This window comes from Passer montanus, unplaced genomic scaffold, assembly GCF_014805655.1.
Source record: "Passer montanus isolate IOZ18808 unplaced genomic scaffold, ASM1480565v1 scaffold106, whole genome shotgun sequence".
In the NCBI taxonomy this organism is placed as follows: domain Eukaryota; kingdom Metazoa; phylum Chordata; class Aves; order Passeriformes; family Passeridae; genus Passer; species Passer montanus.
This window is the reverse complement of record NW_024357170.1, coordinates 2,316,306-2,342,335: the sequence shown is the minus strand read 5'-3', so window position 1 is coordinate 2,342,335 and position 26,030 is coordinate 2,316,306. Positions and strand designations below refer to the sequence as shown.

Here is a 26,030-nt window from a genome sequence, read left to right as displayed (position 1 = left end):
GAATAGGGGATGAATAGTCAGTTTACAAAGCATACAAACAGTGCCAACCTGCTCTTTGCCCTACCTTCTTTTTTTTCTGAACTGACCCTTCTCGGGTTATCATATCTCAACTTTTTCCTTTTTTTATCTAGTTTGTTCTCTTACTGTATTTTTACTCCAAATTTAAAAATTCAGTTTTGGAGAATCAGAAGAAGATGAAGTACAAGGTACGTTTTATGGTAGGAATTAACAGAAGGCCAAGAATCCAGGGAAACTTTCTGATTATTTATAAGAATGCATGGTATGATTTCAAATGTGTACTAATTTTCCAGCATGTTCTGGAGATTTTAATGATAACACTTCAAACAGATAAAAATAATCTGCAGCTTTTTCATTATTTTGGGGTTTTTTTTTAATTTATTCCCTTCTTCCCCACCTGCATATCAATCAAATGTGTTATATGACAAATACAAAGACGTATGTCCTGCCTTAGTATGCTCATCAAATACTGACTCCAAAACCAGCTCCTTTTTTTATCTCCCATATTGTTGGCACTGGAAATTGCTTGCTTGGCTCAGTTGCTCATGTAATTCCCTTTGCTCAAGCCTGTAATATCATTTCCAAATTGTGTATGCTCCAGAACCTGCTGTCACTTTGAGCTTGTGGGTTACTTTCCTGGAAATCTAACTAAATAGCTGATCTGTGGTATAAGCTGCAACACATACTTCCATCTTTTTTCTGAGAATTCTCTTCTGTGCATGGACTGGGAAGATTACTTAAACTAACACATTGTGTAATATATATTGTTTCAGTGTGTTTGCTTGAGATTTTCCAATTTCTAAGACAGACTCTCTATTTGAGATTCAAGTTGAAGGTAAATTGGAAATAAAAAAATAGAAAGGGGCTTGGAGTTGTAATGGAAAACAATAATTAGCTCTTCAGAATATTTTCCTGAAAATATTATTACATGCATGTTATACACATACAAACACAGACCAAAAAAAGGAATACATTATTTGACATGCACTTTAGAAGTTGACCTAGGCAAATTCAGCAAAAAGGATAAGATTTTTATTTCAAACTAGAAAATATTTTAGAGTGAAGATGTCTACTAACTGTAGTAACTAGCATTACTAGAATATTACTTGTTTCTAGAATTAGATTGTATTTGATCTAAACTTGTAGTATTAGATTCTCTAGACAGAATCAGAGATTTGTTAATAAATATCATCTTTATTTTTTAAAGTTCTTGAAAAAAGATTTTCAGAAAAAATTGTGGTCACTGTGTTTAGCTTTACTTTTGCTTTACTGCTCAGCTTTGCAAAATGATAGTAATTATTTTTCTTCCTCTCTTAACAGGTATATTTTTAAGTTCAGTAATACTCACATTTAAACCAGATTAAAATCATATTGAAGATGAAAAAAATCAGCTTCAGAGCAGCAAAAGGAATTAGAATTTATATATTGTAGTCATGCCATTTTGACCATCAGTAATTACACTATTTTTATGTTAATGTAGAAACCCCTTGAAAGAATATTTAAGCATTAATCATCTATTTATAAAAGAATGGCTTTGGAAATGCAGTGAAAAACATTGAGCTGAGTGCGAATTCAGAACAGATGTCAATTTTAAAAGACTGGGCATACTAAAAGAAAGTGTTGGTTTTTACTGCACTTCTTAAATGTATGGTGCCTCGATGCATTTATACATCCAAGGCTCAGATGCAGAAAATTGCACTGCAACACACTCTCCCAGTATTTCTCCAGTTCTGGGGAGTTAGGATGTACTAGGAACTTCAGAATATTAAACTGGCTTCCGTGAGGAATATTTAAGTTGCATCCCTATATTGGGAAGACGATCCAAAGCAACTATTTTCCACGTACACCTCCTGTGCCAGTGGTGAGAAGCTGTAGAGGTGATGGTTGCTAAAGTATTGTTCCTTCATTTTCTCATTCCAAATCCATGAGCTTCTGGGGGATTTCTTGAACTTCGTACTAATACTTGAGAGAGCTTGCCTCTTTCCACTAATGCATTGCAAAGTAGCCAAACTCAGAGTCTGAGGTTTCATAAATACTGAGATCCCTGACCCTTCAAATGAGCAAGCAAATAAACATATTCAGTCTTATCACAGACTAGCAGACGGGTATCTTTAGGAAGGCAGTGTGGCCCAGAAGTGAAGAGAGCAACCACAGAACTGGAAAGATCTGGTATGCAAGTCTGTGAACTGTCATTGCCTCTGGCAGAGATATTTGAAAGAGCCTGAGGAAGACAGGCAACCAAATTCTAGTTAGTCATCTTCAGATTTGACAGCCTCTTTATTGTTCCCCCTTGTGAAATTGTGAAAATGATGCTTGATCCACCTACCACATGAATGTGTTGGAAGATTAATTATTCTCAGCACAGCATTTTGAACATCTATTGGGCAGCACTGTACACAAACATTAAACATGGTTATTAGTGCTGTACACCTCATACACTGACATGACACACAGTTCTTTGTAGTCTTCCCTTTCAGAAGGTGACAAGTGGGAGATGCTGAAAGCACCTCCGTGGGATCTGAATATCTGAATAGGAATCTGATCAGTGTGCACAGAGATCCATGTAGGAAGTGTAAAATGTTTTTTAATTGTTACTTTTCAACTCAGTTTTCCCAGCTCCTTCCTTTTCATGGTCCCCAGATACAAGTTGTAACCAAAATTAGAATATTTCAGGGGGCAGAAAAGATGTGGTACGAATTATATCTCCTCAGAAAATTTAAGACTATAGCTATCCTAGGAAGCAAAAAAAACCCCAAACAAACTTATGAAAATGGACTGTGACTTACATAGTTGGTGGCTTTGAAGCCATCAAGTGCCATAAGCTGAGGGGACACATCAAAGAAAGGTTCAGTCCAGGCAGACATTGCAGTTATGCATCTCTTACAGATCACGGGTGAACAGAAGGTGCAGATCCACGTAACCTTTTGTCTTGATTCAGTGCAGCTACTCTAATGGCCTAGTTATGCATTGGGCTGGTTCAGCATAATTGCAGGGTAATTAAATAAACCAGGCTAAAAGGAAACCACTTTTCCTTTAGAAGTAATTTTAACCAATTATATGTGTGTGGGTTGGTATAATGCACAGTATATCAAAGACCTTAAGCTGGATTATATTCAGCTGGTTTTTTGGTTTGATTTGCCTTCATCTATTTTTAAGGAATCCTGTTTTATCAACGTGATCAGTGTTTTACGTGTTTGCTGTTTTAGTGTTTGGTATAATTACTGGCTTTTTCAATGCAAGAATGGATAGAGCTGGAAGGTTACAGATGACTTCAGAGGGAGTGTTCATTTACAGTATTATTCCAGATTACACACCATACAAAAAGTATGTTAATGTGAATTTCCCAGACATCAGCCCCAGAGTTTAAACACAGAACTGTCAAAAAGATGCTAAAAAGCAATCTGAGACAGTTATGCAGTCTTTCCACTGTATCACTCACTGCTGTATTCTAAAAGGTTGAAATGAGAGGGAAGAAGCATTTACATGATTGTCACTTCTTTTAATGAATACTAAAAATTCTGCTCAGTACAAAGTACGAGGAAAGAAGCAAAACACATCTGCCTGTCCAGGTTTGCATTTAGCTTGGCAAAGTTGGGAGCTGATAACAACTGCGAGCTTCATAGGAGGTCCAAAGTTGATAAAGATACCTCACTTGAGGCTCCCCTTTTGAGGACACCTGGAGTATGGACACCAGGAGTATGGACACCATGAGTTTGCTCTTGGATTATTTGCAGTGTTAATCTGGTTTACTGGTTACTTATAGAACAGGATGAACCCTTAAGCATACAGAATTCCACTTTGAACAAGCTCAGCTGCAGAGAAATAGCTAGCAGACAGTGTTGCACAGCAGGCTGCATTATGCAGCCTGTAGTCCAAGTAATGGTTCCCCAGCACTTCAAGTTATTTTATAAAAATTATGTTCACCATAAAAAGAAGCTACTGGAGTTTGGAAGTTAAAAATTGCTGCAATAATTCTGTAATTGGTGGATAAACATGCAAAAATTAGATGTTTGGTTGATTTTCTTAATTAGTAATCTGCAGTAATGAAAGGAATAAACGAAGATGTTCCTAGCTAAAGAAATATATATGTTCCTATACATACTATATTACCAGAACTGCTGTCATATTCTTATCCTGAACAAATGAAGGCTAAGAAACTTTCTGAGGAAGCTTTGCTGTAAACTGACAAAAACTCCACAGATTAAGGGAAGAAGTCTATAAGATGATAACACATCTGGCTATATATAAGTTAAATATGATAACCTGAGCCTGTTGATAGTAAAATAATCTCAAATGATAAGAGATTATGTCAGTGGAGGAAATTTAGGGCTGACTTTTTTGTGTGATGAGTTGTTCTGGGAGCAGAGCCACTGCTGCCTGACTTCTTGGATCTTGTCTCATAGATCTCCTGTAGGTTCCAAGTTGCCTCATTCCTTTGAAACCCCTCCTTCAGTTTGGGAATTGTTTACCTTAGACACTTTCAGGAAATTCAAGGAAACATAGTTACCTTTCAGGTCTTTATATAGTAAATGGCTTTTCAATCTGCGGGGCAGTTTCAGACAGATATGGAATGACAAGCAGACAGAAGTCTAAAGCATTGTACTTCTGCAAGTTCTGTGTTTTCCCTAAGAAAAAAGATATCTTTTGCTAAAACTGCTAAGTTAAGGGTAAATTAATGTGTCTCCAGAATGTTATTGCATATACGGGGAGGTTACAAAATGGAAAGGGGAAAATAAGGCAGGAGAGATAAAGAGGCATGTAGCCGAGAAGAAGGAAAAGGATGGGAGAAATCTCTTACCCCACATTATGACAGAGACTGACAGGGTGGGTGGTGGCTTGGAGCCCTATTCCAAATTGGCAGAAAACAAAAGTTGAATTGGGCCTGGAAGAGAAAGCTCAGAAGCCCAGGGTTGAATCTGAGCCAGTGTGCTTCTGATAGGATTTTGATTTGTAAATGTTTCATTCCAAATCCAAATCAGATGAAGTGGATAGAGGTTGATTATGGAGGAAAATAATTTTTGTTTCTTGCAAATTAAACATTATGAGAGGAAAAAACCCCAATGCTTACTTTCCGGAAAAAAAAAAGAAATTTTGCCTAGAAATGAAATTTTTATTCGCCCTGAAATATTTTGAATAGACATTTTGCTGCTTTTTTTTTTTTTTTTTTTCCCTTGGTAATGTCAGAAAGACTGTGTAAATTTCCAAATATAACCCATTCCATCCAAGTGGTATTTTAATACAGAAAAACATTTAGGTAAATTTTTTGCAACTGATTCTAGTTGCAGTTTATGTCCAGATTAGATGCATATTTTAGCAGAATCTTCTCAGGTACCAAGAACAAAAGGATCTCTGGACTTTGGACAAAAACACTTGCCTTGTTTTGGCTGGTCAAAAGAAGAGATCAGACAAAAAATTGTAACTTCCCTCAAATTCATACCTTTTCTTCTTTTTTTCTTTGTTTGAAATTACATTTTTGACTCCCATAGCATATGTTCTTGCATGTATTTCTTGGCACTCCTGAAGGGCAGATCTGTTTCTTACATGCTTCCTGCCTTATTTTTTTCTGGGGAATTAATTTTGTCCTGGATATGTGTGCAGAATTCCTGTGACAGCCATAATTTTTCTTTAATATCATTGTATACACAGAGCTTCTGTATTAATACTGAGTTTGCTACCTGCCCACCAGCAAAGCCATATGCTAGAATCAAATGTTAATTGGTTATCAGTTGGGGATTTAGTCCTACTCATCTGCTAGGTGGATAGTATGAGAAACTTACACCAGAGTTAATGGAACATACTCTCTAGTCTTGTTAAATTGCCTCTCTGCCATAGATTTGTTCCATTACAATCACAGCACAAAATGAGGTTTGGATTTGTTTTAGCATTGCAGGCTCTTTAAAATTCTGGTTTGTTTTCCAGTGTGGATTGACAGGAATCTAGAAAATCAGGGAGGATGGAAGGGACCTCTGGAGGACATTGAGTCCAACCTCCTCAAAGCAGGCGTGGTTAGAGGCCAGAACCTTGGTTAGAAACCAGAAACTTTGAGTGCCTTTGAGGGAGGAGATTTCCCAGCTGCTCAGGGCACCTATTTCACTTTTTTACCATCCTCATGGTAAAATGCTTTCCTTGTAGCATGTTCTCACTTGTGCCTGTTGCTCCTTGTTATGCACCTCTGAGAAGGACTTGCTCTTGGGTTTTCCTGGGCTCAGGTGGTTGCAAACCAGCAGCAGGGTCTGCCCTGCATCGTCTCTGGGTCTGAACAGCCTCAGATCTCAGTCACTCCCCTCATCCCAACCACCTTGGCAGCTCTCTGATGGGCTTGCCTCAGTTTCTCAGTAGTTTTCCTGTCACTGAAGAGCCCAGGATGGGACCCCACACTCCAAAGGAGGTCTCACAAGCGCTACAAGATCACTTCCTTTGTTCAGCTGGTTTTGCCAGTGATTAACACAGCCAGGGTGCCATGGCCACAATGACTCCCTGCAGAGTCTGAGTGAAGTTACTCCATCCTGGGTGAAGGTGTGGGAATAACTGATGAACCTGGAAGTGGTTGAATTATCTGCGATCAAGAGCTGTTGAGATAGAAAATGGAAAAGTGTTGTTCTAGGGCTGTACACAGGAACACAGCCATACAACAGCTCTAAGATTATGTGCTCTTGGGGATGTCCTGCTCCTAGCCAAGGAAACCAGGGCTACAAATTGTGCAGAACTCTATTCCTTACACATAACTTCACAACAGCAGTGCCTAGGCAGGAACAAGATTTCAAAGATTTGTACCTAAGTCTGACTTTGTAATTCAAGAACACTTGGAGTAAAAAGCAAAGCACATTCTAAAGTCTTCCAAGGAACAAAGTTTGAACAAATATTGCTAAATCTATGAATAAGCAGCAGAAAATACCCTGTTAGTAAAACAAACAACAACAACAACAACAAAAAAAATATATATAAAGGGTAAAAAGTGTAGTTAGGGAGACAAAGAAAAGGAAGTAATTTTACCAAAGCCTGGTGTGGAATAAAAGAATAAAACCAATAACTGAGATGCATACTCATCAAAAACACAGTTTTTAATTGAAAAGTTGACAGACCTGTAACTACAGCAGTGCCTCTGGCCGCCACTATAATAAATGAAACTGTACATTTAGAGTAATTTGCTAATTTGCCTAAGTAACACCCACAGACAGCAACATGACATAAATACATTAGTGGAAGCAACAACTATAACCAGCTCATACAGGTTCTTGGCTGGTAGATGGATGGATCAGATGAGCTGGAAAAGATTTACCAAACAGAACAGAAATGGAGCTGGTAACAACATTGTGGGATCTAGGATTTCTTTATTCCTTTAAGGCCTGAAGATGCCCATACATGTTGCAGCATGAAAATAACATTTTTAACTTGTGTGTGTATGTGTGCACACACCTGGAAAGCTTGTACAGGTGGAGTACACATCTGCTAAATGCCAAGTGTTTCAGAAGCAAAACAGAGAAGTCTTTCAGGTAAATTATTGAATCTTGAACATTTAACATGTAATTATAAATATCTGAAAATAATTTTTGTTAAATATTCTAAAGACACATATATATTTGGTCCATAGGAAAGACTGGAACCTCTACTATCAGCTTTTCTAATGCAGGTGTTCCAAGTGTCTGAAACTTATACTTCAGAATCATCCATGTCTTCTTCTGGCAAAGTTCAGCTCTGTGTCACCTCCCTTAGGCTAGCACTGTTCTGTCTTCTGTTTCCATAGCTCTGAATCACACTGTTGCATTTTATTCTGAAGTCCTACTCATGCCAACTTTTGCCATTGCATACTAACTACTTTTTTGTGTTCTCTAAATAGCCTGCCTCCAGGTTAAGCTTGGGCCATTGCTAAGGATTTTTGTGTTATCAACAATGCATTTCTAAAATTAAAACCCCAAAAAATTGCTGTTATACATGGAGGGTTTAATTTTCAATAAAATATTTGTTTCTGGTCCCAGTCTCCTCTTCTAACTGTCTCGATCCTGATACAAATTAACAGTGCAGAAACAAAGCTAATGAATGCAGCTTTGCATAGTTTCTGTCTTTGTTTCCTCCCAGATGTGCTTAGGAGGTTTGTGCTGAGCTGTTTGAGATAGGCAATGCCAGCTCTCAGGGGCAGAATCCAGTGAATAACCAAATGCGGAGTCAGGTGAAAAGTTTCTGTTTCAGTGCTGCTCTCAGGAAGAGCCCACATGTGTGGGCATATATATTCTTGCCTTCATCAGAAGGTTGTTCTAAGGTTTTTCACTAAATACGGGTTGTAAAATATTCTTGAACGTGAGTCACTTTAAATTATAGTCCATGGAGCTAAGGGAGTCACTGAGAAAATGGAGCAGGAAAAAAAAACATGGGATAGAGGCAAAGAGTGAGATTTCACTGTGGGATGTGGATTTTTGACAGGAAAACTGAATCCATGCCTTGCTTGAAGGCTTGATATTAATGTCAGGGCAAAGACCCCTCTGGCTGACCCAAGTTCTGAGTGTCAGTACAGGCTGACAAAGACCTCAGCTCTGGGAGAAAAGAGCTGACATGATTTTATGAAGCATTATGGCTGATCTTCTTTGAACCCTAATTTCTGTCAAAGAGTTATCATCACTGTCACAGTAAATGATACTTGCAGCACAAATGGCAATTAACTAGAAGTAAATAGTAGAGCAGAAGTCTGCAGACTGGTTTTTAAGGTTGATGAGTTGAAAGTAATTTCAACACATTAATGCTAAGCATGCTAAATCATAGTGTGCCATGAAAAAGACAGTAATGTCACTTACCTGAAATCAGCAGGAATTACAATAACAAGTAGTAGGGGTAGGCTCGATTGTTTCAAATATGTGAGCATATTACAGGAACTGATAACACTTTGTCTATCTGTTTGCTTTTATCAGATTTTTTATAAAACAAGTAATTTGTTTGTTTTTCACTGTTCTAGGTAGCCTGCCCTATGAATACAAGATTGTGATAGCAGGAAATCATGAATTGACCTTTGACCAGGAATTCATGGCTGACTTAATCAAGCAGGACTTTTACTATTTCCCCTCTGTTTCTAAGCTGAAGCCAGAGAGCTATGAAAATGTACAGTCTCTTCTAACAAACTGCATCTATCTCCAAGACTCTGAAGTGACGGTGAGGGGATTCAGAATATATGGCTCCCCTTGGTAAGCAGGTTTTTAAGCATACATTAAAAAAATATTGTTGATTGCTATCACATCAGCCATTTTGTCTGCATCAGCTGTATTTGGTTTGCTGTGTTAGGAAGAAAAGTAACACTCACTTTGATAAAGTTTCTATATTTTCTTGTAATGAATCATTCCTGTGACAGAACAATGTACCGTACTGTGGGTATGGTTAACCAAATAATAATGGGTTAAAAAGATGGTGTGCTCTTCAAACTCTCAGCCAGGAGTAGTTGTTTAACAGTTCATGCAGGGGGCTTTTGTGTCATAAAATATGTTTTCTATCCTTGGTGAATTTATTTAATTACAAGTTTATTTTATTGCAAGGGTACAGTCTTTTGACAATTTCCATCCTACAGAAAATATTGGAGGTTCATTAGTGTGTACAGTAGTCACTTAACTCAACAAGCTTATTTCAGCAGCTCTGAAGTTCTTTTATTGCATATCCCTCAGAATCTTGCTTTCTTTTTATAAAGTAATAGCTTTCCTTAAGGTCTAGCTGAGCTTCTAAAGTCAACAACTCAGTGGCAGCTTAATATTTCATGGATTTTGCTCTACTGCATAGTGATCACTTAGAACCTTTGACAGTATAGAAGGCAGATGGACTTTGGTCCCTGACTTCCTTGTATGTGCTTCTCTTGTGTCTCTTACTAATGTCCCATTGCTGCTTATTATTTCTGCTGATGGGCCTGTAAATTGGGTCTTTTGTGAGCATTTGGTATATGTTTAAAATAAGTAAAAATGTATTTTAAAAGGCAGGATTTTAAGGGAATATATTATTCTTCCTTTTAACATCACATCAGGCTGAAATGTAGCAAACAAGTTGTCAAACCTGATGCATATACCCTGATGTGAATTTTCAGTGTGAATAAACTGTGAAATCTCATGGATTTTTTTTTTTTTATGAAAATTGGCTTTTTCCCATTTGGTTACTTGAGATGGGTGTTAATTTTGTCTAAGCTTATTATTCTACATTTGTCTAGATTAGTTTCCCTCTTAAATGCACCCTTCTCTTTCTCCCTCTCAGGCTTCCAGATCTTTCTGGTTTTGTTTTTTTTTCAACTTACCAACCTGCTGTGTTGTAGCAGATCTTCCTCTTATGTGTACCATGTATGCAGTCAGTGTGCAGTTTGCTTCATTTTCCAAATTATTTGGGAAGATGTTAGATGGTATCAGTCCCAGTATTAACTTCTGAGAAATGCCACTTGGAATGTTTTCCCATTTTGATGTACATCTGTAAATACTGTAATTATGCTCTGTTTACAATATGTCTGGCAACCTCATATCTTCATTTTAGTGTTGGTAACCAGGCACCATATTTCCAGTGTCAGTAATAATTTTCCAGGCAGTGAAGTACCAAAAGTTGCATGGAAGTCTAGAGAAATTAAATTAAAGCAAAACACTATCTATAAAGTAGCACTATGTAGAGGATAAAGGGAACCACTTGAACTTTCTGTGTGTGATTAGATCTGCAAAAATCTGTTGAGAAAACCCTTTGTCCACCCACTAACCCATAAATAATGTTTCTGTAAAATCAGCTCTACCACATTCCCTTTGTGCAGAAATCTTGTCACTCTACACAAGTTGCCTGAGCTATCTGCCATGATCTATCCTTGAAGTAAAAACAATGCTTTGCATCTTTTCTGCAACTCCAGGTCATAGCTACACTTCCACACTCCATGTTTTACAATGCTGCTAAATCATCTTCCACCCCTTCATGGTCCAGGAAGTTGAGTGTTGCAAGGTCTCCTGAAGATACTTGCTTTCTCCATCTGGGAGAGAGTCTTGATGAAAGTCTCCCAGCCAAATTAAGTTTTTTTGCTCACTATTCAGCAACACAGAATGAAGTTTCCATGCCAACTGATGACATGTCCAGTGGAAACATCATCAACAGTAGCAATAAGAGCCCTTCATCAATCTGTCAAGACAGCAGATGCAGAGTCCCATCAGCCAGGCTACCAGTCTTGGGAAGACAAACAGCCCTTATATGGGGGTTTGACTAGCTGCTGCTGGATTTCAGGCTGTGGTACACTCCGGTGCCTAGTGAGCATCACTGTTCTTTGGCATTTCTGTTGCTATACTTTGTTTGCCCTAAAAGTAGAGGTTTGTCATAGCCTCTCTGGGAAATCAATCTCACTTTCTTTCTACATCATAGTCATATAATCTCTAAAAAGGTGCAGAAATTTGCTGAATTTTACATGGTGAATATTTTTTTTGACCTAGCATTAAAAAGCTAGTCCCCTAGAAAATATTTATGAACATAGTCAAGACTGTCCCCTAGAAAATATTTATGAACATAGTCAAGACTTCAAAATTTAAAGTTCTCTAAGGTCTCAGAACTCCAAAAGAAAGTCAAATTTCATGCAGTTGCTTGTCTAATATACTAAAATAATTTTCTTTTTTCTATTTTGAAAATATGCACTTAAACTTTCCATTTCTAGTTGCAGCGCTGACCTTCTGTCTTACATGACCTTTAGTTGAAATAATTAGAAGATAGCGATATCCCTCATTCATAAAACACATTGATCAATAGTTGCAAAGTACTTTGAGAACACTGGAGTAAGGTCTGAGTAAAAGCCAAGTAGCATTAACTTAGTGTCTTTTATCTGTAGCCATCTGCATTTTTATATATAACCTGTACACATTAGATTATACTTCTATTTAAAATGTTTTAGTTGCAAATTAAACCATAAGAGCTTGATTGGTTTGTATAACATGCCAGTCTCTGAGGTATTTTAAATATGTACCACTTGTGTGTGGTTAAATATTTTTAATAGCACTTGGTATTTTGTCCTCTATTATTATCTAAAACCAAGTGGTTATTTTTAATTGCACAGAAGAAATGGGACAAAAAACCAATGCTCTAACTCTCCTGGGCTCCAAGGGTAAGAATTCAAGTGCCAGATTGAGCCTCTACTCACTAACGAAAATTTAACTGTCTTAATTGTTAATTACACAAGTATTATCATTGAGCAGGGAGCAGCCATTTTGAAATGCCACTTGCAATGCACAAAAGCAGCTACTTAGGAATTAGTACTTGCAAAATCTTGGACCATGGATAATCAGGAAGAGATAGATGTTAAGGAGGAGAAGTGTGAAAACATTAGAAGTTTAATGAGAAACTCAGGAATAACAAGATTTTTAAAGTGTCCAGAGCAATGCTGAGTACAATGGGTAACTGGTTGGCCTAGGGGCATGATGCTTCTCACAGTGCATATGGGGGTGGCTGCCAGATCTGGATGAGCAGGACACCAGTATGAATGCAATGCGCTTCACAGACTCCCAGGATGGCTCAGGCTGGAAAGGACCACAGTGGGTCACTGGTCTCACCTCCCTGCTCCAAGAGCTGGACAGAAGGCCAGGATCACTTGATTCACTGCCTTCAGTAAAGCACAGATGCTGGGTAGTGTTGGGTCCTCTTCAGTAAAAAGGCTGGACATCCTGATTTTTTTTTTTTGTAAAAAAACTAGTCACAGGAAAATGCACTCTGGTTTCATCCCAGCAAAACCCAAGGCATGGCCAGAACGTATTTGCAGACCTGGAAACCATCTTGTGAAGACAGCAGTTGTAGTTGCTGTGAACGTAAAAGAGAAGACTTTAGTTCCTCAATAACATTTACTGTAAAATGGAAAGCTTCTAGTTGAAAAGTACTTTTAAACTCCTCTTTTGTTCTGAACTGTTATGAAGATAGACAAACTGGCAGATAGAATAACTCAAATAGTTCTGTGTAATAATTCCTATAAAGTACTTGGGACTGCTAAGACATCCCAAGGATGAAGCCATTTTCCAGAGGGTTTTAATTTATTTTTCAGTAACAAAAAAACCCCCACGTAATAGAAGTAAAAATATAGCAAGCAGGAACACCAGAGAGGTGGCAGAGAAAACACCCTTAGGTGTTTCCAAGACAGTCATGGCTGACCAGATCTAGTGATGGTGAGAGGTAGTGAGTGGTAGGTTGGACAGGAACTCTCCAGAGGTCCTTTTTGAGCCATCTTTCTGTGATTCTGTCAATCCCACTATGGAGCTAGAACTGTGTGTGAGGCAGATATCTGAAATGGGCAGGTATTAACAAAGGCCTTGCAACAGGGAGTTTGCTGTTGTTATCACACTCTGATACTGTGACACTGAACACAACAGATGGTTCAGAAGTCAGGAAGTTGAGATAACAGCAGAAGTTTTAATTTGGATTTGAAACAGGTCTTTGTCATCAGACAGCGTTCTGTGTTATTAGAGAGGGTATTAACTCTATGATGACATCATTCATGGAAAAATACTAATAATTTATTAGTCAGTATTTGGGTTACAGATTTTCAGCCTTCTATTGTAGTTCATCAACCCCCCCAGTTGCAGGTAAGACTTGTAGTACTAGCCACAGCTTGAAGATAGACTATACCATCCATTCTTGTTTCTGTAACTGCCAAAGATTTTAATTGCACAATTACACACTGTGTTTGCACAAAAATACCTAATGCATTCAGTGCACAAGATCTGCTGTGCTTGCTGAACGAGTTCACTGTATATTAATCCTTTTACAGTTGTTATTCAGAAATGCCCTGTAAAAACAAATGCCTATAAAAGTGCATGTGCATCTATGTATCAACATGAGAACAGGTCTCTGAGGTTTGCAGAAAAGATGTGTATCTGCTAAAGGACAGGTATTCTGTGTGTATACTCTGATCTGGTGGAAAATGGCAAGTGGCCATTTTATTAAGAAGTGGATGATTGTGCATTAGTGACAGGATGAGAGTACACATTTTACTTGATAGCGCAAAACAAACGCAAGTAGCAGAAGGAGAAGATATTTTTCTAGCTTTCCATAATATTTGTAAGCAGATGTATATAACTGCAGGAAAAACTTAGGTCTTCCTGCTTTCAAACAGGCATGCAAGGTGGCAGGAGAGCATTTTATCTCTTTCCATTTTCCACTATATGGGAAAGGAAGGGACGATCACAACTCTCTTGCAAACATATGACAGTTTCATTATTCTAAATTACATATTGGTCTGGATAACTTAAAGAAGCCCTTTTGGATGAGTTTGCCTCCAGACTCATTATCCAGAGTGGATTTTTACTCGGCTTCAATTTTCTGGAGGGATCTCTTCCTGTGAAACAGAACTTCCTTTTTCTTTTTGCAGAAGAACATTTTTTTTCCTAGTGTCTGTGTATTCTCATTTTCTCCTTCATTCTTTTGTTAAAGGCCTTCTGAACTCCAGAAACTCTTAATTTCCCAGTCAAGGAAGATGTGAGAGCAAATATTAATGTAAGCCTAGAATGCCATTTGTGACCATTTGTCCTGCAGTGACAGATGCCTGGGCTGGACTCCAGGGGTTTTATAGCTTCCCTCCAATGGAACGTTGATTAGATTTGGCCTGGCATGTTTACACATGGACCAAGAGCTCTGGTGCCACATTATTTTTCCAAAGTTGGGAACTGAGGGAAGAAAGTAAGGTATGTGGGGAGCAGTTTCATTCTGTTTTATTGAGTTTAACTAACTGGGTGAGGCCCATCCTGTGAGCTCGGGCTTCGTCAGAGAAGATGGATGAATTCCTTCCAATCTAAAGGACATCAACATGTAGGTTGCATCATCATCCCCCTTTGGCTGGAAAGCTGGAATTTGGTTCCGACCTGTTGTCCCTTTCTTGGTGCACTGCAGTTGTCTGGACTATTCCAGCCAAGTGTCTTTACTCAAGTTGTGCATCCAGTGCTTAGCTGTAGGGAGGTAACTCTTGCCTCAGTTGTTATTTGCTTGTCTGATTTGTGTTTTATCACAGAGTAGGTAACTTTGTTATCTGACTCCTTGTCAAATGTTCTCTTTCTTCTTTCTGTGTGTGTATGTGCACATGTGCACGTGCACTTTGCATAGAAAGGCTGATAACTGCCATGTGTCATCAAAACAGTTTCAAAGAGCATGCAAAGGGCCAAACTCAAGCAGCCTTATTTTGGTTCCACGCAGACTCCAGGCCTAGGTCTCCATTTGAGTTCCTTCCTCCTCCATCTTTTCAAGAACAGCTCTTTCATTCCTCACTGAACTCAGTTCCCATCAGCGAAGATTTATATATTCATTTCATGAGAGGGACACACTTTCATTTTACCAGTGATGAATCACCTAGTGTTTACTTTCTGGGACCTTGTACAAATTTTTAGTCATTGAGGTGAACAGCAATTAAAATGAAATGGTATTAAAATAAAATAATTACTTCATTTAACATAATAAACCTCCCAAGCTGGGAGTGTGGCTTCCATATAGAGCAGCAGCCGCAGCTCAAGGTGTGGGTTTCACTTCCCAGAATTCACAGAGAGTAAGAATTTCTGCCTTAAAGTGACCATTCCAATTCTTAGTTATTATGTCCACTTTCAAATAAAAAAACCTATTTAGCATCTTCCACATAACAAAAATATATAGGGAATCAAATATTTTATTACTGGACTAAACCACACTAGATGTTTTTCTTAGTAAAATACTTGATCCTTTTATGTTCTTTTCATACCACACCCTCACTTGGTCAAAAGATAAAAATACAAATAACTGAAGTGCACTTGCTTCTGTACTGTTTCCTGAGGAAAATTCCCTCTAAAAGTCTTCCAAACTTCAGATTAAGTAGATTTCTGAGCAGGTGGTTTGTTTGCATGTCTGTGCTACAGTTTTGTTTGGATGGATGCAGAAATCCTAGATGTGGATGAATTATAGACTGCTGGGTTTTGGCTGCTCAGAAATATGTTTTAGAAGTGGTAGATGTTCCCTGATTGTTAAAGCTGGGAATTATTTGGAGTTGTTTTAATTAGTGACTTTGAGGCAGGCAATAGAAGTGAGTAGTTTCGGTAGAGTTGATGTGCTTCTTGAAAAAAATGAAAGTAGTCAATGCAAATAATAGACTCTACTCACTATTCAGAAATGAGGCATCTCAGATTTCAGAAATTTTTGAGAGACGTTTGGCATCTAAGCCTACCTGATGTGGCTGTTTTACTGTGGTGAGAATGCTGAAGATATTTTATTTCAGGCATTCAGTATAAGGTAGGTAAGACATGACAGATGTGTAAGAAATAGCAACATGTTCAGAAGAGAGAAAGAAAACTTCATCATCCTGTTAAAATATATTGTCAGTCTCAGGCACATAGATACAGGTTTAATTGTATTTTAACAGAATGCTGGAGGAGTTTTTTTTCCTCTTTCATACTTACAAGAAGCCATTTTCCATTTTGGAAGTGGTGCTTCTAAAACTACTTAAAACCACAATGCACTTGTAGTTTAGTCTGCAGCATATGGAAGATCATAAGCATGGTTTTTCCTGAAAAATTATTTTGATCTATTAAGCTCAGCTGTTCAGGGAAAGTGGTGTGGAGAACTGAACAATACTGAACTTCTGGAGTGTGAAAGGTCTTCCAGTAGCAGAAAGTGAGATTTAACATTCTGTCTGTTTTAGTATCAGGAACGGATCACTGGATCATTTTTCTCATTTTTTCTTTTGTTAAAAAAAAAAAGCTCAAATTGGTGCATTTGATGTGATAAATTTGTGTTGGAAAGCATTGCATTTTCTGCATGACTTGAAAATACAGGAGATGTGAATGCCATTCAGCAGACTCTAAGTATACAGATGCTATTGCTTGTGTCAGCAATCATACTGAATTCAGGAGAGGTCCTTTTAATGAATGCTTTCGTATAAATTAAGTGACTGAAATAAATTAGCAAGAGTTGTTAACATTTCTGAAAAAAGTGCATGGAAGAAAATAAAAATTTCTTAACTCCAAGTGAATTTGCTATATCATGTTGAACGAGTATAGTTGTTATCAACTATATAAACTCTGCAATAGGTATGTGAACAAATGAAAATGTAGACTGAATTACACCTATTGTAGCCCACAAATACCATCACAGTCAAACCAATGCATTAAATTCTAGTTATTAGGTATTCCTGGGTCACAGCAGTTTAGAAGATCACTTTTTTTTTTTTTCCTTGTTGATGAACATTCCAGAAAATGTTTTATCTCAAATAAAATTTCTTCTCAGCATTGCCTGGGGCTAGAGGAGTCTAGAACAGTTCAATCCCAGAGCATCACAACAGAGGAAAATCAGTACTTTAAACACCTCTTGCATGTTGTGTATTAGAGATATGGATCAGTTCCTTAACACATTTCACTGTGACCTCTTGCAAGGGGAGTTCTAGCAGTTAATGAAGCCAAAAGTGCTTTGCATCCACTTTGCAGTAGAGCTCTTCCACCGTGCCTGTACAAGTGTGCAGGACACACACGTGCATGTATGCTGAATATAGACCAGAAATTATGTTGATTTCAACATAACAATTTTCGGCAAATCCTATTTCTTGTAATGTCTGAACACTTTGTGTGGCTTTGGATTTCTTCATGTGAGTGGAGATTTGCATTTACTTGCTTTTCGATGCTCCTCGCTTTAGTTAAATTTGAGAGCAGTTGAAAAATACATTGCTTTAGTTTAATTAGCTTGGTAGGAAAAAGTCCTTTCTTGGGCAGTAATTATTAGTTCTATATTATTAAAAGGAAGTAGTTCACGTTCAGTCACTTAGCAAAAATAATTTAATCTTCTGATCCAGTAACTAGCTCACTTTGGATTCAGCTGATTTTTAATTTAAGACCTGTAGAAGAGAAGACCTGTAATCTCACTATGGGGAATTGACTTCACTTTCCTGCAGTCCATAAACCACAAGAGTGAAATTGCTATCCCCCACAGCAGTTTTCTCTTTATTTTTCACATTTGCTTGAAAGTTTAATTTTATGAGACAGAGCTGATTTTGAAGTGCCTTTTTTTGTTGTTGTTTTGCTGCTTTGTCCCCCCTTTTTTTCTCCATGAACAAAAGGACTACCAGCTCTATCTGTTGTCTGAGCTGTGGTCCGAGACAGCAGCAATTTCAGGATGTTTCAAAGATATAAACACAGTTGGGCACTGCGATGAGCCCTTTGGCAATATTCCAAGAGAAATGCAAATAGCCAACTAGTTTGGAGTGGGTCTATGTGGAGCTGATTCTCAGCTGGAGTAGTTTGGCAGTGCTCCACCAGCTTTCGAGCCATTTACACCTGGTGAGAATCAGCCTCCCTACTCAGTGATAGCTTGTATGTGTGCATTTTCCCCAGGTTTTGACACAGTAAAGGTGTCAATCTACATCAAGAAGGAAATGGTGGCTCCACATGAAGAACTACCACTGGCACAGAAACTAATTGTAACAAAGCTGTCTGAGTTCTTTCTCTTTTCCCTGACTGGATTTTAAGGGGAAAAGTAATTTACCACTTGTAAAACTGGTTTAACACCAGAACACTTCCTTTGGAATTGCTGTTCATAAATTATTTCATTTAATAAATTAGCATTGTTTAAAATGAAAAAAAATGAGGATTTTTTTCTTCACCACTAAGAAAGCAGAGAAAACTGGAAGCAATCATAGAATTGTTTAGGTTGGGAAAGGCCTCTCAGATCAAGTCCAAACATAAAACAAGCACTACCAGGGCAAATACTAAACCCTGTCCCTAAGATCTACACATCTTCTGAACCTCCAGGGCTAGTGACTCAACCACCTCCCTGGGCAGCCCCTTCCAATGCCTGAGCACTTTTTCCATGACAAAATTCCTCCTGATGTCCAACCTGACCCTCCCCTGGCACAGCTTGAGGCTGTTTCCTCTCATCCCATCCCTTGTTCCCTGGCAGCAGAGCCCATTCACCCCCAGCTGTCCCCTCCTGTCAGGAGTTGTGCAGAGCCAGAAGGTCCCCCCTGAGCCTCCTTTTCTCCAGGCTGAGCCCCCCAGCTCCCTCAGCCCCTCCTGGTGCTCCACACACTCTCCTAGCTCCATTCCCTTCTCTGGACACGCTCCAAATCAAGCAATAGCTGCCAGTCCCAAACCCGCCTTGGCTGGGGCTGATTCCCCGATTGTCCTGCATGTGATGACACTCAGTTCTTGCGATTCTTCAGATCCTATCCAGACCCGTAGACTTGGGTGTGTCTCAGTGGTGTAGCAGTCACTGACTCTTTCCCCCTGGATTGTGGGGCTCCATTCTGCTCCCTGTCCTTGTCTTCCAGTTCAGGGGCTTGATACAATGAAAACAACCAGTCTGACTGTTAAAAAGTTAGACAGAGAAAGCATTGAGTACCTCAGCCTTTTCCTCAGTCCTTGTCATCATGTTTTCCCCTGTATCCAGTAAAAGATGGAGGCCATCTTTTTGGCCATACTTTTGTTGCTGATGTATTTATTTTTTTACTGTCTTTTATTTCAGTAGGCAGATTAGGCTCTATCTGGGAATTGGCCCTTCTACTTTTTTCCCTGCATAACCCACAACATCCTTGTAGTCCTCTCGAGTTTCTTGTCCTTCTTCAGAAGGTCCTAATTCCCTTTTTTTTCCCCCTGAGTTCAGATAAAGCTCTCCGGATATTACAACACAGGATTGCACCTGTGTGTGTCAAATATTTCTCTATTGTGTAATCTACGTCAGAGAAGTACATTTTAAAGGTATCTCAGATTTCTAGATAGCTGAAGGATAGCTGTTAAACATGTACATTTTTAGTATAGAAAGTTATATTGCAGCTGTTTGTTTCCACCACTGCACTGTGGAGTGAATTTAGGACTGTGGGAAAACTTAAACATGGAATTTAGGATTGCTTGGATTTTGTTCACTTCAGGTAGACACATGGCATATGGAGTATCAGTATGTGCTTTTTTAAACAAGAGGTAAGTTCATCTGCTGCTAGACTGGAAGCACTAGTAATAATACACTTCATACATATATGCACACATGTTGCATTAATTTATTAGTTTTAGAAGCATTTTCATGTTTGTTTAAATCAAAATGGATTTGAATTTTCTAAGTAAAAGAAGGTTAAAAACTAAAAAGGGAGGAAAATCAGAAAATAACTGGCAGACAGTTAGTCCATATGGCCTGATCACTCCTGGTATTTTGAGACAAGAATGTAATTCACTCCTGGTGAATTACCAAACAGAGTAACTCTTGGGCCCGACTGTAACTGGGGGGGCTCGGTAACTCAGTGGCTACTGTGAGAGCCTTTTTTGCAGTTTCTCAGAAACATATCCTACATATTTTAGTCATGTTTCATCTGAGAGAGCCCCTAAAAGGGGTATTCCAGCTTCCCAGGTGGCTAACACCTGCAGTGTCTTAGCAGACTACAACAAACACCAGCTAGCTGGAAGTGTGGAAGAACATTCTTATTCTTCAGCTGTCTGGGCATCTGACAGTGAATAACCATAAAGATGCCATGCATAGATGGGCATCAATTTTTTTCCTTCTGGGCTGGCCCCTTCTTGGCAGGTTTTACATTTAAAACGAGATGGTGACTGAGAACAGAGAGGCAGTTAACTCCTCTCCTAACCTTCTTTCTGTGGCTGCCAGCTATCAGTATCTCAAATATGGGCTGGATAACCTGGCTGTATCTATAGTTTTACATCCTGAGAATTCAAGAGGCTGGAGGAACAGGCTCTGAGACATCAGGAACTCAAGACCTTATCTCTGCATTAAATCCCTAAGACTGTTCTGAAAGTCTGTACAGTTCTACATCTGCACCCTCAGCATTGAATCATTTTGACTAATTATTCCATATTAGCTTCTACCTTTGTTTGCTTTATTATTTTTAAAAAATATCAGATGGGGTATAGTAATTTTGTTTCCAGAAGAATGAGATAAACTGTCTGCATTTGGTACTGGCATATTTTAAATTCAGTCTTTCATTAATTTTCCTCCTTACCTGTTACCTTCTTGTTTTCTTATTATGAAGATAAAGTAGATTTAATTTTATTTTTCATTGTTTTATAAGAGATTAATGTTTAGAAATGATCAGTTCCTATTAGTCATAGCTCATTCTTTCTTCTTTGCAGTCAGAGATGTATGAAATCCTTTACTAAACAGAAGATAAATGATTTCATGTATAACTCGAATTGCAAGAGAAATAATTACTGACAAAGGGCCATACTCAGATTTTTATCATTCTTTCCTTTTGTGAAAACAATAATTTAATTTGATTCAGAGTTTCAAGAATGACAACCTTGGATGCAAAGCAAGTAAGGCAAACTTCCCCATGGAAGCAGAGTTGTGGGTTATGGCCAGTAGAGGACCTGAGTTGCATCATTTTCATTTATTAGTGATAAATATAAGGCCTTAACTTTCATTTAAAAAGATCTGGCTTCAATATTAAGAATGAAAAAAAATTAAATTTCTTTTTTGCACAGTTTAATTCTTTTTGCCCACTGCCATTCTCTAAAAATCACACCACCCTTGCCTCTCTTACAAATACAAATCTTCTCATGCTCCTGAAGATTTCTGAAACATGTTTTTCCTTAGATCTCAGTTATGTTTGGCTTAGATGCCCAGTTGCTGAAAGAAATTTCAAAGCCCATAAACAAACAGTGCCCTGCTGGTCAGTCTTAGCACCAATGGCTTGATAGCTGTTTTTGTCCTTTCCCTTCCTGCTTTGGATGGCCCTTTTGCATGCAAGGAAGAAAAGATAAAAAGGTCTGTGTTATTTCACAACTACTTTAGACGAAATGGCTGATACAAAAAAACCCCCCAAAATATGAATTTTCGTGAATGCTTGCTTGGAGAGAAAGTAAAGTTAAAAAATACTCAATAAAATAGTTGATTACTTACTGAGAAAAGGCTAAAAAGGTAAATGCAGTGATTGGTTAAATTCAGCTTATGCAGTGCTAGGAAATGTAAAAATATGTACACCTGAGGAACCTGCATGCCAGGGAAGGTATGCAGTGTGTATAGTGCTGTACACCCATATTCACAGGACTGTAGCTCATTATGATAGTAAGATGATATCAAGACTAGGAAAAATGAGACTTAAATCTCTGACAGGGAGTTTTCTTGGGCTGGGAATCAGGGTGTGTTGTAGTTTTGCTTGTGTTTGCCTGTGTGAAATCTGCTTTTCATGCTCCATGGCCTTTGACCAGTCACTCTTGCCAGTATGGCTTTCAGCATGGTAGTCCAGTCTTCTAAATATGGAATATTTGCTTTTTTCAGGAAGAGGAGCAGGACTGAGAAAGGTGATTTGGTCCATTCTTTTCTCACTGAGCTTCTTGACAGTCACCAACCAATATCTGTTTATTTTCCTGTAGAGAAAAATGACAACTGTTGTGGAGAAAAGACTGGAGCAAGTTGCATGTGTTTGTGAACATTTGAAATTTATTTGGTAAGCAAAGGAATTCTGGTGAGAGAACTTGTCTTCCAGATGCAGAAAAATAAAAGATTTTGTAGGAACAGTAGAAATTAGGAGGTACAATGTGTTTCAGTTCTGCACTTTTTGCTATCAGGGTGTTTGCAAGATGCTGCCCACCAATCCCATTGAAACACCACTGCTGTTCAGTCAAACCACCCGGAGCTCCCTGTGGCTCCTGGGCTTTCCCCTTGAAGTCAAAGAGGTAATTGGTGCCTGCTGGTGGCAAGATTTGTGTTATTCAGCTGGGCAGCCTAGAAGCAGCTGCTGCAGTAAATCTTGCAGCTCTTGTGTTAACTGACACCCACCAGCCCTGCAGGCAGTGCCAAGGCGGGGGCTGTTTCTGGAAGTGCCACTGGTTTTCTGCCGTTTGTTTCCAGGGGTGTGCAGGTACTGTGAGGAGTCCCCTTGAGCTGGAAAGGAAGGAAGCTATTCTTTGAGTTAAAAGGTTTAAATTTAATCAAGGCAATGGAGAATCAAATTTCAGTCTTTCATTGCTTGTAATAGAAAAATCCATGTGCATTGATAGTTTTCCCCAGTCAAGTATTCCTTGTTTGTAGGGCTGCCTGTCAGATTGAGATGGGTACCACTGGTTTGAAAATGAAAAACCTCCAGTTTTCATATAAAGGTCAGGTCAGATATGTGTGGTGCATCCCCACCTTTTGCAGTAGATCACATGTAAAACTAAGTAAAGCCCCATTTAAATGACAACATAATTCTTGGGCTACGTTAGCTCTTTCCTAAAAAAAAATCCTAATAAATAATTAGGGTGGTAATGTTTGACCATTATTTTTTTAGTATTACTTTTTTCTGTTGCTATTATAACAGAAATGATCCTTTCAAAGACAACTAAAATGCTAATGATAGCTAAGAAGGTCATTCCTAGGAGGTTAAACTGGTTTAATTAGAATTTATGAAAAGGTTACTATAAGAGTGCAGAAAGATGTTAAGGGGTTAACCTATAAGAGATTACATTGTAGTCAGTGTTCTGTTAAAGTTTGAATTAATTTTTCCCATGGGTTTTTCACATTCTAATTTTCAACTAAATGAGACATCTGTTTCAGAAAAGGAAAATTTGCTATGGTTGTCATAGCAACTATCATTCTGTAAGAAAATTATTCCAATGGTTACTTTAGAACAGAAAGATAGAAATTCAGTACATAAAGCAACATCCGATTTCTAGCACAAACTCTGATAATTCAGCCCTTTTTGTGTGGTAGATTATTTGGCCTGCAAAACTTGTTCAAATATTTTAAACATAAGGTTAATTGTGCTGTAAACAAATTCACCTCTGATATATTTTCCCCCTTGAATCTTACATGTAGACAATCATTATTCTTATCAAAATAATAAACCAGCTGAATTTCAGTAGGGTGTTGAAGACACTCAAACTGTTCACTTGAAAAAAGTAAGACCTAAATCAAAGTACATTTCTACAGATGAGTGCTTCACTTCAAAGGTGAAATACATTAATGATGTATGTCTTTAATTGCCAAATAAATTTTCCTTCGGTTGGTTTATTTTTTTGTGACGATAGTAGATTTTTCTCTTGTAGAACATACATGACAAACATACATTACATTCTTTGTCAAATGTAATCGTATTGAAAAATATATTATAAAAATAATTTCACTTTTCCTGAGTAAGCACTAACTGCAAATACAGAAATTCTGTACTTGATATAAATAATTTAGCTTTGTTTTCAGGTTCTATCATAAATGCAAATTTTAGACAAAGTTGTCTTTGCACGATATCCAGGTGATGGGTTCATTAATGGGTATTAGAGAAGGCTTTTTCCCTACTCAGAAACTTTTATAGCTGTTTTGTAATAAATTTTCAGAAGAAGGGGCTTGAGGATTTATAAAATCCCTATGTGCTTATAATGGTATTTGCTTTGGGGGTGGGGGCACTGAAGTGTGTGATTTGTCTTTCTTCTCTCCAATGTAAAGCATGCCAACATCCTCCGCTGAATCCTTTCTTGGACCTGGGGTATTTTTTCTTTTTTTTTGCCAGAAATATTCCAGACATTTCCTTCCATCTCAGGATTGTCACAAAAGACAGCATAATGGCAAATCACACAAGTTGTAACATCTCCCCTTCACAAAAGAACAGCTCCAGCATGCATAACTTACCAGCCCCACTGCCGTCACCACAAAAGGAGAAAGGGAGGGAGGAATGGGGGAAAGTGCTTCTTGTCTTAATAAGCAGATCATGCCTATTCATAAGGAGAAATGGGCTTTTTTAGAAGGTGGCTGTGTGTAGTCCAGCCCTGGTAGAGGCAGGCAGAAGCTCTCACAGCTGCCTATGTGGTTTGTGGTCATCTGGATTTCAGCAAGATTAAGCTGACTTCTGATGAGACCTGTGGCAATCATGAATATTATTAGGGTGGTAATATGTTTGACCATTATTTTTAAAAATGCTTCGTTGTAGTCTGAAAATAATTATTTTGTAAGTTTTTGACCTGTGCTGCTTGGGCAAACACTGATCTTTCCCCTTGGTTTCTTTTCTGTGTCTGGCATACCTATGGGACAGTGCTTCCCCTTGCTTCCCATCGGAGACCTAAGGACAATCCTGTCCCTGCCCACCCCAGGCATATCCATTGAAACTGTCAGTGACTTAAAACATATGATTTACTGTGCTGACACTTCTTTCACCACCTATTTGCCCTTGCAAATATTTTGTCAGTGAGATCTTGCTGCTGGAAAACGTGCCCTGGGCCTACAGACAATTTGCCCAACAGTTGTGTATTTTCATCTTGGTGAAGAAGAATACTTGGCATGTTGGGTGTGGAATGCAATCCCAAGGCAGGAAAGGATGAAGGGTTTAGAAAAAGGCTAACCACTGTATATTTTTATGAAGCCTCCCACTTCTGTAATATCCAAGAGCCTCACAAACTTCAGGATTTTTATTTTTGAGGCATTCCTTTGTGGTAAAAAGAATTTCTTTATCTCAGTGGTGAGCTGAATGTAAGGAGGGGCAGATCCAGCTCCACAGAGCTTGTGTGGTTGCTGTGTGGCAATGTCACATGGTAACATTGCTGGTACCTTGCTGCAAAATAAGCCAGTTAGGAGAATCCCATGATTGTTTAGGAAAAGACTTCTGAGATTATTGAGTTCAGCCATAAACCTGATGCCACTAAACCATGTCCCCAAGTACCACATTGGCGCATCTTTTAAGTGCTTCCAGGCATGGTGACTTAGCCACTTGACCTACCAGGGAAGAATTTTTCCCAATATCCAATCTAAACCTCCGCTGGTGCAACTTTAGGCCATTTCTTCTTGTCCTATTTATTGTTACCTGGGAGAAGAGACCCAATTCCCACCTTTCTAAAACCTCCTTTCAGGAAACTTCGGAGAGATAAGGTCTCCTCTGAGCCTCTCTCTAGATCTTGGCAGCAGGAAAGTGAGGAAAGGCTGCTTGGAATGCTGAAGAGGTAACCAGAAAAGTGTGAGTTTGTGGCCTGATGTAGGGATGTGTCTTTTTCTTAGTCAGCTGCCTTGGCCTGAGCAGTGTTACTCAGAATAAGATTTGTGGTTCACTGCTAGTGCTGTTGGCATTTCTCCTTCACACACCTTCTTCACCTCCTTCATCACAGCTTCTGGAGGCTGGGACATATATTTTTGGTCCCAATAGCAGATGTTTG

General features: G+C 38.5%; 1 protein-coding gene across 5 annotated transcripts in view; it reads left to right on the top strand.

Annotated features, from left to right (window-relative positions):
* Nucleotides 1-26,030, top strand: part of MPPED1 (metallophosphoesterase domain containing 1) — a 57,425-nt gene that overhangs the window by 21,686 nt on the left and 9,709 nt on the right. For all 5 annotated transcript variants that reach the window (XM_039720606.1, XM_039720593.1, XM_039720577.1 and 2 more), the window contains one exon: nt 8,963-9,188. In XM_039720606.1, the coding sequence (XP_039576540.1) occupies nt 8,963-9,188 (226 nt within the window). The remainder of the gene's footprint in view (nt 1-8,962; nt 9,189-26,030) is intronic.